The sequence below is a fragment of the Taeniopygia guttata genome, chromosome 7 (assembly GCF_048771995.1).
Source record: "Taeniopygia guttata chromosome 7, bTaeGut7.mat, whole genome shotgun sequence".
Classification (NCBI taxonomy): Eukaryota; Metazoa; Chordata; class Aves; order Passeriformes; family Estrildidae; genus Taeniopygia; species Taeniopygia guttata.
This window is the reverse complement of record NC_133032.1, coordinates 6696589-6708707: the sequence shown is the minus strand read 5'-3', so window position 1 is coordinate 6708707 and position 12119 is coordinate 6696589. Positions and strand designations below refer to the sequence as shown.

At 45.8% G+C, this 12119-nt stretch overlaps 1 protein-coding gene across 6 annotated transcripts in view; it reads right to left on the bottom strand.

The window, feature by feature from the left end:
* Positions 1-12119, bottom strand: part of SEMA5B (semaphorin 5B) — a 269864-nt gene that overhangs the window by 27786 nt on the left and 229959 nt on the right. For 5 of the 6 annotated variants that reach the window (XM_072932000.1, XM_030277145.4, XM_072932001.1 and 2 more), the window contains 6 exons: positions 9787-9968; positions 6630-6773; positions 5006-5153; positions 3515-3740; positions 2655-2873; positions 612-782 (listed from right to left, as the gene is read on the bottom strand). In XM_072932000.1, the coding sequence (XP_072788101.1) occupies positions 612-782; positions 2655-2873; positions 3515-3740; positions 5006-5153; positions 6630-6773; positions 9787-9968 (1090 nt within the window). The other variant, XM_030277149.4, reaches the window with a different exon arrangement.

Sequence of the window (12119 nt, the reverse complement as noted above, 5' to 3'; positions counted from 1 at the left end):
TTAAAGAAATACAAGGAGCAGGGTGGGGCAACGTTGCACCAAGCTTTGATGTGGCCTCCCAAAGATACCTCAAATAGCAAGCACAAATTAGAGAACTCACAGAGTTTTGCTCAGGTTCCTAAGGATGGGAGTCAGCCAGCACTGGATAAGAAATACCCAAAGGTAGTTCAAAACCAGCGTAAATCTAAACCATATCCTCTGAGTTGTAGCATATGCTGATCTGTTGTCTGTGAAACAAAAAGGAAGGACTGTCCTTCAGCAGCTGTACATATTGCTGCCTCATGACTCCTTTTGTTTGTCAGGTCAACTTCCACATTGAAGGTCCAAGCTCCTGCTTTTTCCATTACTTGAAAGGGATCAACCATTAGCAAAATTTTGCTTGACTGGCACCAGAATGCAAAAGCAAGGGCCAGTGAACAGGCAAAGAGAAAGGGGTTTCGCTGCAGTTAATGCTGGGATGTCTCCTTATCCCCTGGCTCAACAGACATCGAATAAATGACCAGAAAACTTGTAACTGGTGGTGTTTCTGATTTGTATTTTAAACTTTTTGCAGCTGTGCCTTGCTCCCACCAGCATGGAAGCCAGCAGGAGCGGGGATGAGAAGCGGGTACCTTGGCAGGGGTGCGTGTTGCAGAGGGCCTCCTCGGTGTGCAGCCCGATGCAGATGTCCTCTCCGCTGGATGGAGCTGGGTTGGTGCAGGTCCGCGTGCGCTGGTAGTGCCCACCCCCACAGGTGGCTGAGCAGTGAGACCAGGGAGTCCAGCAAGACCACGAGCCTTTCACTGGAGGACATTGAAAAGCAAGCACAGAAAGATAGAGGCCATTGGCGACTCCTCTCACTGTGACAAAGCTGGAGATCCCCAGTGTGTCACCTCGCACATCCACCCTGCCCACACTAGCTAGCAGTTTCCTGCACCCCAGGACATTTGGGCTGACAACAAGAACTTCACATCAAGAGAGGTACAAATCTACTTCACTCTGTGGATGCAGAATGAAATCTATGCAGAAAAAGACTCTGTGTCATAAAGTACCAAAACCAGAAACTATTCTTTGTTGTAGTCATTAATATTCACTGAAATATTCTACTCCATTCTATACCTTTCCTTTTTATAAAACAGCATTGCTGTTGTAGTTATTATTATTATTATTATTACTATTATTATTACTACTACTGCTGCTACTACAATGACTACTATGTTGTTTCTTAAAACTTCATAGCAACAGCAGATTTACTTGGGAAAAAAGTGCTGTAGCACTGAAGTTGAACTTATATGGTACCTTTCTGTGGGAGGCCCAAGTCCTCTAGTTCCAGCCTTCAGGAAACAGCAACTCAGAGGCTTTATTTATTGACCCTGCTCATTTCAGGGGGATTGAACTAGGTGACCTTTAAAGGTCCCTTCCAGCCCAAACCACCCTATGATCTAAGCATAACCCCATAAGAGGTTAATAATAAAACTAGGGAGGGACTTAAGATCCCTGAATCCCCCACCCCCCACCCACTAAACTGCCTGGTTTGCAGGTCCACATGCCATTAATTCAGAAGATAATAACCTGATGACTTAGAGCAAAATAAACCCAGGATTTGTGTATACACATTGAGTGAGGCAGGGAAGGAGGGAGACACAGAGAAATATACTCATGCACTCAGAACAGATTGTAAAACATCAGAGTGTCCAAGGGGAGAAAACAGCACAGAAAAAGGGCACAGACATTAGTGAAAAAGCCACTGAGAGCTTCCAAAATAGTACTAATAGCTGCCTTTATTGTGCTAGAGTTATTTCCTTTTTATAGGCCATAGAGTGCAATATTTGACACTCCTGTTATACTCTTGCTGCACATTCTGATCATATCTGCATTTGAATTTTATCTTTGTATTGAATTTTAGAATCATAATAGTACTACTATAATAGAGCATTTTCAAGTGTAGGCCACAAACTATATTGCCAGAGGTAGATAATTGCTGGAACTGCAAAGAGGCAAGATAATTTGTGTAAGATCACTTAAATTTACTTTAGACAGTTATTACAGAGCAAGGAGAAGGATAAGTGAGAGAGAATACAGTACTCAATGGTCTATTACTACTATTCTGGACCAGGAGTGCAACATAAACATGAGGACAAACTTGAAAACCAGGAAACCAGGCAAGAATACTCCCTGCTGGCTGTGCAGGAAATGGTAACTGATGTCAAGAGTAGATGCCCATCGCAAGAACAATACGTAAGCAGGAGAGGGGGAAGAAATAAGTGTTCACAAGAAGAACTGCCACATCAAGCATCTCTATACAGTATTAAGCCACATTTATTAAGTCTGCCTTCTCATCACAGAGCAGATGCACCATGATGCCCTCCACTGGATGGAGCATCAAACCTTCCTGAAACAAAGGACTGCACAAGCCACCATAATATTTCCTCTAGAGGATGTGGCTGTCATACTCTCTGAGCCGAGGTGAAACCTAAGTCAGCACTAAAGATAACATATGTGGGTCTTTACAATAGCTTTAAAAAACATAAGGAAAAATCCCCCAAATTAAGAAAAAAAAAAAAGAAAAAAAAAGGCAGCTTAGAAATACTGATTTTGTGGTTGTTATTATTGCTCTAGCATTAAGATTTAGGAAAACACCTCCAAATTTCATGCAGGAAGATGATCATGGTTACCTGGGCAGGGGTGAGGATTGCAGTCTTGGTATTCCATCGCTGATCCCACACAGGGCAAGCCACCATTTTTAGGTTCAGGGTTTGTGCATGTTCTCTTCCTGATCCTAAAGCCCAGCTCACAGTCCCTGGAGCAGGAAGACCAGGCCCCCCAAAAGGACCAGCCCCCATTGATAATCCGTGCAGAGGTCTTACCAGTCTTGAGGAGATCATCAACAAGAGCTTCAAGGAAAACAAACAAGATACCATAAGATCACAAATTAATCATTTGTTGGGCTTTTAAAAAGGGGTTCAGCTCATGAATAAAATCAGGATCTATGTGCCCTGCAGAATAGTTTCTGTTGAAAGTCCTTGGCAAGAGGTTTTTTTTTTTTCCCCAGAGCTACAGCTAAACTAGACAGAAAAAGAAATTTTTGCGAATATAAACTGAATCTGCTGGTAACCTTGATAAATCACCTCCCTGGGCAGCAAACTGTGGCAGTCCAGGCTGTGCCCTCAAGATGCTACCTTGCATCACAGCAGTCCTGGAGGGAACAACCTGAGAGACAGTGTGCAAGGACAGAAGGAAAAGACACACTGTCCTGAGAACAGCTCTTCTCTTCTTTATGCCCTCATTACTCACCTGTTGTCTTTGGGGCAGCCTAGCAGGAGCAAGAACAAATCTACACACTGCCATAAGCACAGAGCCCACAGCTGTGTATCTGTGTCACAGGGCTCTCCTGAGCCCTGCCCCTTGCAGTGACACCAGTCGTACATGTCGACACTATGCAGCCACAGTCAGAGGCTTGTTGCTCCGAGAGCATCCCCCTTCCAGCACCACACCTAGGCCCGCCCCACGGTCCCCCCGAGCTGGCAGGACGTACAGTCAGTGTCACACACTGCGGAGCCATCGTTGGGGCAGAAGCGACTCTCCGTTTTCTTCCTCCCGAACTGGAGCTCGTGGGGGTCCGACAGCTGGGCCCGGCACGTGTAGCGGAAGCGCTGCTCCTGGCGGGCACCGTTCTGGGTGATGTTGACGGGCATCCACGGGGTCCAGGGCGTGTTCCTGCGCACCTCTGGGCAGCTCTCTGGGTTGCAGGTCTTGTATTCCTGCCAAGAAGGAAAACCACTCCCTCCTTACTTATTAAACAGCAGAAGACTAACCGGCAGAGGCTTATTTGCACTTCAGAAAATAACAGGGTACTCTCTGGATCTCACACAATCCCCATCCACCTTATCTGACCTCACAGGAACAAGTCAGTGCTGGGCACGGCACAATATGTGGTGATTATGGAGGGAGTGCGCTACATAGGTGGACCTCAAGGGTAAAATGTGCTTGCTATTTTTATGTATCCCTCAGGTTTGTGTTTCTTTGCTGACTCAAAGTCCTGTGGGGCTTCGACAGCTTGGTTCATTATCGGCAGGAGAATAATTCAGGCAAGAGATAATAATAACGGCAAACAAGTTTTCTGCTCTGACCCTGAGATGCTCTTCTCAGGTCAGCCTAGAGGAGCCTCAAGAGGACAAAATGTCAGTAAGGTTTATTCCTTGAAAGTTTATCATTTCATTTTTAATATGGGTTTAGAGTAGATCATTTTATAGCTGTTTTTGTTTGGTTGACTTTTCAAACTCTCTAGTGAAGGTTATGAACCATTTGCCATCCTTGGTCTAGAGCAGCCATTGAGCAAAGATAACATTCTGGCTGGCTGGGAATGGGGGGATTTGAGGGTTTTACAATTCTCATCACTAATGGGAGGAATTCCAGTGACAAACATTTATGTTCTTGATTTAAATTAACTAAATAAACAACTCTCTTCTGGCAGAGGGGAGGAAATTTAATGCTTCGGGACTTCATGATTCTAGTGTAAATGCCAAATATCTTGGTAAGAAATGGGAGGTTCCAGACCAAGTCTGCTTACACAGAAATGAAGCCCCACAACCAATTAAAATGGCTGCATGAAACAGCTGCTGGAATGGGAATGGGAAAGTAAAGAGAGCAAAAGGGGTGTTGGACCTGTTGTTTACTCAAGTATGACGGTGCAACTAATTTTTAATGTGTGTGTGACTTCCTTGACTCAACAGGATCATCCTTGGGAGTGGGACAGAGGAAAAGAACATGTCTAGAGCTTTCAGGTAAAGGACTTGATATCAGCTTACAAAGGGCTAAGGCAGAGCTCTGTACACCAGTCTGTCCCTAAATCTGCCACCCCTCTGTTTCCAAGGACATTTCAGCATCCTCTGCAGCAAAAACTGAGGACAGCATTTTCTTCTTGCTTGAGGAATAAAACCACAATGGAAAGAGAAGCTAAATACCCTATTCCTTGATGCTACCATCAGTAGGTGCCCCTCATGCAATGTCAGTAAATAATACATACCACAGCACAGCCTGGACATGTGTTTCCATTTTCACAGGACCTCTGCCTTGAGTGAATCCCTCCACCACAATTCACGCTACATTTATTCCAAGGTCCCCATGAAGACCAAAAAATCGGTAATGGACATGGACTGTTCTCATTACAGAATCTGAAAGAAGAAAGTGCATTGCTTAAAAAACTCCATGTCAGCACATCGAGGGATGAAACGGTGTGGGACGCAAGACTGCACACTGCATTTGGGCACAACTGATGCATGCACAGAGAGCCAGCAGAGGCTGACACAACCTCAGATTAGCAATATTCCTGTCCATGGAGAGAAATGTAGCCTTTGTACCAAATGGGAGTGCTTAATCAGGCTGAGCTCAGTAGATGGTTGGAGTAAATGGTCGAGATCAAGTTTTCTGAAGTGCTCTGTCTCAAAACTTTTCCACAAACACTGAGTCCACAGAAGAGCTCATAAACTGAAGCCCAAGTGTCACAAAGAGAGAGTGTATAGCAAATATTTTAAAGGGGATGACTGGTGGGAGGACAACTCAACAGTGATCTGTCACTAATGGCAGGTGCTGAATACCTGACAATCTTCTCTTCACAGAATCTGGCTTTTACTGCTGCCTCAGCACTAACAAGCTAGGTTTGCAACTGGATCTTATATGCATCTAAAAGCAAGCCCTAAGTGAATGCCGTTTCATGTTCTGTGTGTAATTTTGTTCATCTTTTTAGTCAATGTTGTTCTCAAATTTAATCATATAGAACTGCAACTGACTCAGAGGTAGTCTTTAAAATCAAAAAGGACCATTCTGAATGGACACAAATCAAACCAAACATTAAAATATCTTGAAACATGGAAGTTAAATGAATTGCTCTTTTTATTCTGAGAAATGCAGAGACATATGTCTTAGTAACCACACAAGGAACAAGCAAAAGCCTGTAGCCAAGTAGTGGTGGCCTTTAATGAAATGTCAGGCCTGGAAAGAAGTTGGGACGCCTTGAAGTATGTATTTCATGAGGGACCAAGCTTGAAGAAGGGTTATAGTGCAGATGGCTCTGTAGGTTCAGAAAGTATTAGGTTTTTAGTAATTTTGTGTGCAATTTTCATAGTTTAGAGGGGGAAAAAAGATGGGTTTTTTGATACCATATCCTGCAAAAACCCAAGCCTGAATCTGTGAGCTAAGCTGTATTTTGCCTCAAACTGCTTTTGGAGCATGAGCATAAGTAATAGAGACTTGGAAATGGTGCAACTGGCAGTGAAAGCTGCACATACTCAGCTGCCACTCCAGGGATGGATCAGAATGGAGTAACTGTGTCCATAAACTCTACACTGCCAACAGCAGGCACAGATTCTCCCTTCAGGGAGGAGGTCAGCCCTCTGTGTGGGACAGGAATACTTGCAGAGGTCTGAAGGGTCCTGCTTGGGAGTGAGGGCAGCTCTGAAGTGTCTGATGTTCACAGGCTCACTGAAAGAGGTGTCCATGCACATAGGCAGCTGCATCCCTCCCAGGCTCCGGGACTGCTGCCACTCTGCGTGCTGAGCCCAACAGCCTCAATCTGCCTTCCCAGCCACCACTTCCAGCTGCCAGCACTACAGCCACAGGAGTGAACACACACCATCGTGGACAAGCCTTACCTTTCCTCCCTGCTCTGTCCGACACAGACCCTGCCCCCATAGCGTGGGGCGGGATTGCTGCAGGAGCGCTGCCGGACCTGGAAGCCGATCCCACAGGAGGTGCTGCATGGGGCCCAGGAAGACCACGGTGTCCAAGCACCATTTCTAGCAAAAAGGGTGAGACAGAACAGAGTATGGGAGAAGTGTTGAACTCATGGGAGAATAGATTATTCATTGCAACCAGTCTTTGTATCAGGGGAGTTTTTTAAAAGGGAGTTGCAAAAGTGCTTAGCAGTGGTCTAACTTTCCTCCCTTTGAAGCCTCTAAGAATTGGAAGGGAAGACAACTAAGCCAATGCTGAATGATTTTGAAAATGTCTCCTAGGATTTACTGGGCAATAGTGTGGTTAGTGTAATTTTCATTGACTATTCCCCATCATCTTCCCCATGTACCATAAAATCCCGCTCTTCTGACCCAATGGCTTATCCCAGAGTTGTGTGTCCTGAACTCTTCTGCACAAAGAGTTCATGTTTTGAGGATCGTGAATGCCAGTTGTGCTGAAGGATGTAAAAAAACTACTCTCTGCTAATTCAGTAGGTACTGATGCTTTAAATCTTTTATAGCAACACCACTGCCAGCTCCCATGTATTTATCACAAACCTCATAATATCTTGTGTTTTCCTAAAGCCTTCAGCATTGAATCCTATTAAGAGGAAATCTCAAATTTCATTAAAAACAACAATAATTGCTTCTAGCTTTCATGGCCGCCTGCAGACGTCACTGTAGTGTGACCTTAAATCTGTAGCAACCAGAGGCAATTAAGAGCTCAGAGGCAGGATCGAGTTTCATGGTTTAATGAGTGATCACATCTCTGCTGAACAGTGGTAACACAGCCTGAAGCCAGTGTGATGTAAAACCACCTAGTTCACACCTCAGCGCTGGAGACATTGGCAAAGCTCCTGTGAGAGGCTGAGCATGTGCAGGTGCCTAAATGTGTCCTTACACAGAAGCCAACATTTCCATCTTTAAAATCTTGCATCTATTAAAGCTCACCTTCCTCTGATTTGGCAGCACTGGACCTTGAAGCAGGAGAGGAGGAACCGTATCTCATCCATTCTGTGCTGCAGGTTTCATTTCATATGGAGCCAGTGGTAATGCTCTGTCTTATAAAACTGCCTAATCTTGACACTTCAGTGCCTTAAGCCAAAAAATATCTTTTCTGGGGTGTGTTTTTATATAACGAAAAACCTTTCTAAAAAATCTAGTCAAAAAACAACTCAGGTGCTCTCTGACTCTTGAAAGCTAAGCTTGAAAACAGATGTTAATTTTCAAAGCATTTACTGAACTAATAGCACTACTGGCAAGAAATATTTTCTGGCATAGCACCAATCAGGGCAGAGGATGAAAGTTAAAACCCACATTGCCCTTCACAGTTTTTGTATTTTTTATCAACTCTTGCCTGTTCTTGGCAGCTTTACTTCAGAACCCTGTTAGATCTTTCCCCCCTCCTCTTCTTGCTCTCTCATACTTCTCCCTCTCTCCCTTCCCCTCTCCCACCCTAAACAAGGTCAAAGAACAAGAAATCCACTCATATAAAAATCCTAGTATTCTATATTATTCTGCTATGTTTTAAACCACCTACTACCTCCCCACTCTTTAATCCAAAAGAATGACTACATGTAAATCATGAAAAAAAAAAATCAAATGGAAGATTGCTGTTACTGCTGCAAAAAGGGCAAGAAATTTTTACTAAAGAAATCCTCAAAACTGCAACAATTCTCAACATCTATTTGTGTTTCAGGATTTGTAACAGAAATAAAGACACCTTCCACTTTCAGATCTCCAGCTTTTTAATAGAACTCATCTTTAAACATCCTACTCCCTCTTTGCAGAAAGAAATCTCAATGCCATATGAAGTCAATTAAAGGAAATTTGAGGGCTGAGGCGGATGTAAGATGACCAGATGTCCCTATTTTTCAAACCATGCTGTTTTCGTATGTCTTAAGATTGAATAATCTGTTTTTCATCTCCTTCTTAGAAACTATTCCTGCCTCTTTTGCCATCAGAGCAGTGCTGAGAAATCCATCCCACTGGCATGTTTTCCATTTGCCACTGACAGAAAAAGCCTGCCTGAGAAAGGCTTTGCTCAGCCCACAGTGGCAGCACAGGGGCAGGAATGACTGCACACCTTTTGGGCAGCACAGCCCATAACTGGAAGGAGAAATGCCAATTAAAACATGAGTATTGCTGAATTTTTGGTGCCAAGGCCAGCACTGATCTCCAGGGATGAGTCAAGAGGCAGCTGTCCTTAATAGAATGAATGTTTATGGAGAAGATAAAGTAGATAAAAACTGTACTGACCCAATATTTACCAAAATCCTCTTTCCCCCACCCTGATTAAACAGTGCTTACACTACTGCATCGTCTCCCCTTGAGTCATGGCATGATGTAGTCTGAGGGTGGTAGGGTACCACAGACACAAACACCATGGCTATGTTTGGGCACCCTACAGGAGGACACTTAGCTTTCATACTGCCAAAGCTGAGCTTCAGGCTCCCCTGGGCAGGCAGTGCTTTGGCCCCAGCTGAGCTGCCTGTGCTGTCCCAGCGCTGTCCCAGCAGCCGCCTCCTGCGCCCGCTGGCTGCCAGAGGATGAGCCAGAGGATGACGAGCTGCTCTCACCTGCACTGCAGCCAGGCTGTGCTGCAGACAGGTCACAGACTCGCAGAACAAGGCAAACAAGCCTTGCCTGGAGCTAGGCTCAGCCCTGTTCTTACAAATGTTGCTCTGAAGGAGCTCTGCTTGGTTTTGGCAAAGTGGCCTTGGAACCCAAGCTCTGAAAAATTATGAGCTTACTGATTTTTTAGTCTGCTGTTCAGCTGGCTGACAACTACCTCTGCCTCACTCACCTCCTCCTGATGGGTCACTACTCACTGGACAGCTAAGGGAAACCAAGGCACAGTGTAGTGTTCAGTAATTTGGGGTGCTCATCTTCCAAGAGCCATGACTGAGGGCCCTTTGCTCAAAGCCCTTGGTTTTCTTCATTTTACACTGACTTCAAGCTGGACCTCACACACCTCACATTGGCTGGGATACAATGGCATGGTCACAGGGAAGCAGCTAAGCTGTGGACACACACAGTTCTTGTTCCCTTGAGAAGCACAAAGACCCTGAGGTACCTTGAACAATTTGCGACCTCAATCCTGGCCCCTTCACAGCTGCGACCTCCACATCGAGGACGAGGGCTGTCACATGAACGTGACCTACACATACAGGAGCCTGTGCTGTCCCCGTCTGAATGCTCACACAGTTGCCATGGGGACCAAGGCCCCAATCTTCCATTTGTTGTCAGGTTTTTCACCTAATTTTAAGAGAAAAAAAGTCATTAATAGCAAGTTTACATTTCTGGAGACAGGCCCACAATAGAAATGCCAAACAAGGCTGCCAGGGGGATTAGGATGCATCTTAGATGGGAGCTGTCTGTGCTTGCGAGCAGGATTCAAAACAGAGAGTTGTTTTCAGACAATGCCACATCAATATTTACCCTCCAAATTCCACACTGCATACCTAACATGTGCACACAGGCACTGAGCTAACCCAGCCAGCGCCACACCAGGAGCAACATCCATCTGCCACACCACACTCCCTGTTCCACGCTGCACACATTCAGCCTTTCAAGCAACATCATGGCCAGTACTGACTGACCCCACTCCATCATATTCCAGCCTCTGCAGGGCTTCCTGCCAAGTATTTTCCAAGTTAGTGTTCATATAACCATAGTGAGCAGCTGAGGCTGGGGCCTCACTGAGTTTGGCCCTGCCCAAACCTGCAGTAAGAACTGTTTCCCTTTCTAAACTGATTCGTAGCCTAAATGGCTGAAGAACAAAAAGTGAGGGACATGCTGATGACTAGCATTAATGTTGAGGATAATATAGTCACCTAAAGTACGAATTCATCTCCAGACAATTTATAGACCACACCATGCTGCTCTCTGTTCCCTTTGCCCTTTGCTTCCTGCCTGCACACCCCTGAACAGGCTGGGACTTGACAGCTCCCTGCACAGTGTAGTGGAGGAAAAATACAGTAGTCCTGGCAGACCAAGAGCATGAGAAACAGAAGTGTTCCAGGGCTGGTGACAACCCTCCAGTACACAGGGTGTCAGAGCTTGCTCTCCTGTGCCATGTTTTAACCAGTGCTTGTAGGGGAGCCCTAAGCTGAGGGCTGGGAGACCAGGTAGTTGGGGCCCTTGCCCCCAAGGCTGTCTGGAAAGGATGCGCGCTACTTGCTTCTCCTGGAATCCCTCCTGGCTACTACTGCCTTCTTATGCCTACTCCACCACTACTGGAAAATCCTGCAGCCCAAGACCATGTCTTGAAAGCTTCCCTGAACATCCCTGTCTTGTCATCCCCTCTGCTACTGACTTGAGAAACACAGTGCAGAAAGGGATTGGTGCTGGCCCTGCCTGCGTACAGCTACTCCCTTGTAACAGCACAGCACCATGATGCACTTCTGCCCTGCTGGCTCCCTCCATGCTCCCCACCCCATGCCCCATCCCAAAGTGCCAGGCCTCGCAGGCAGATGGCACAGATGGTGGCTGCCTGCAAGCAGCTCATGCCTGTGGGGTGACCCATGTGGTGGTGGGGTGCTCAGCAGCTTTGGTAAAGCTGCTGGCAAAGACAACACTGGATTTGGCCTCAGTGTTGCACGCAACGAAGGGTGAAGGAAGGAAGAGACTGGGTCCCTGGCAAGCAGCCCTGGCCCCAAATCTGAGCCAGCTACCCCACAGTGCCATGCTCCACTGAGCTCTGCTGCCAGCAGGATCAGTCCCCTGGGCTGCCCCAGCTGGGGAATGATTGTCCCCGCTTTACAGACAAGTAAACTGAGGCACAGAGGGTCTGTGAGCCTGCTCAGGAGTCATGCAGGGAGCCAACCACAGCCATGGGATGAGTGTTTTCCAGCATTCATCCTCTGAAATATGCTGCTCTGTGCTTGTTCTCCAAGATTGGCACTACGTCAAACACTCCGAATGTACCTCTGGTGGGTTGTCATCTTCCCCTCTCAGCCATCTACAGCAGCATCAAAAATATGCAGCAGTGGCATGGAGGCAATTTAGACCTGATCCTGCACTCCTCACTGCAGCTGGGGGTTTCAGGCATCTGCTGTAAGCCTTTGTTTGCAATAGATTATCATGTAGTTGTAAAAATTTGCTCTGGGCTGAAGGTTTCAAGGCAAGACGCCCACAGAGGAGATCACTGAGCTTTGTTGTTGTTGTTGAATTTGCTGTTTTAAACATTGTTTAAAAATCAATACAGTTGGGTTTCTAGAAATTGGAGGGGGGGAGTCAAAATACTTTGAAATATTTCATAGTAGATTTTTATCACCTTTTTCCTCCTGCCTTACAAAAGTCATAATCCATGTATTGGATCATTTCTATTAATTTTTGAGCCAGATAGCCTTGCTGATTCCAGCAGGGAGTTCTGTTCAGAAATCAATGGGATGATATGGCTCGTGG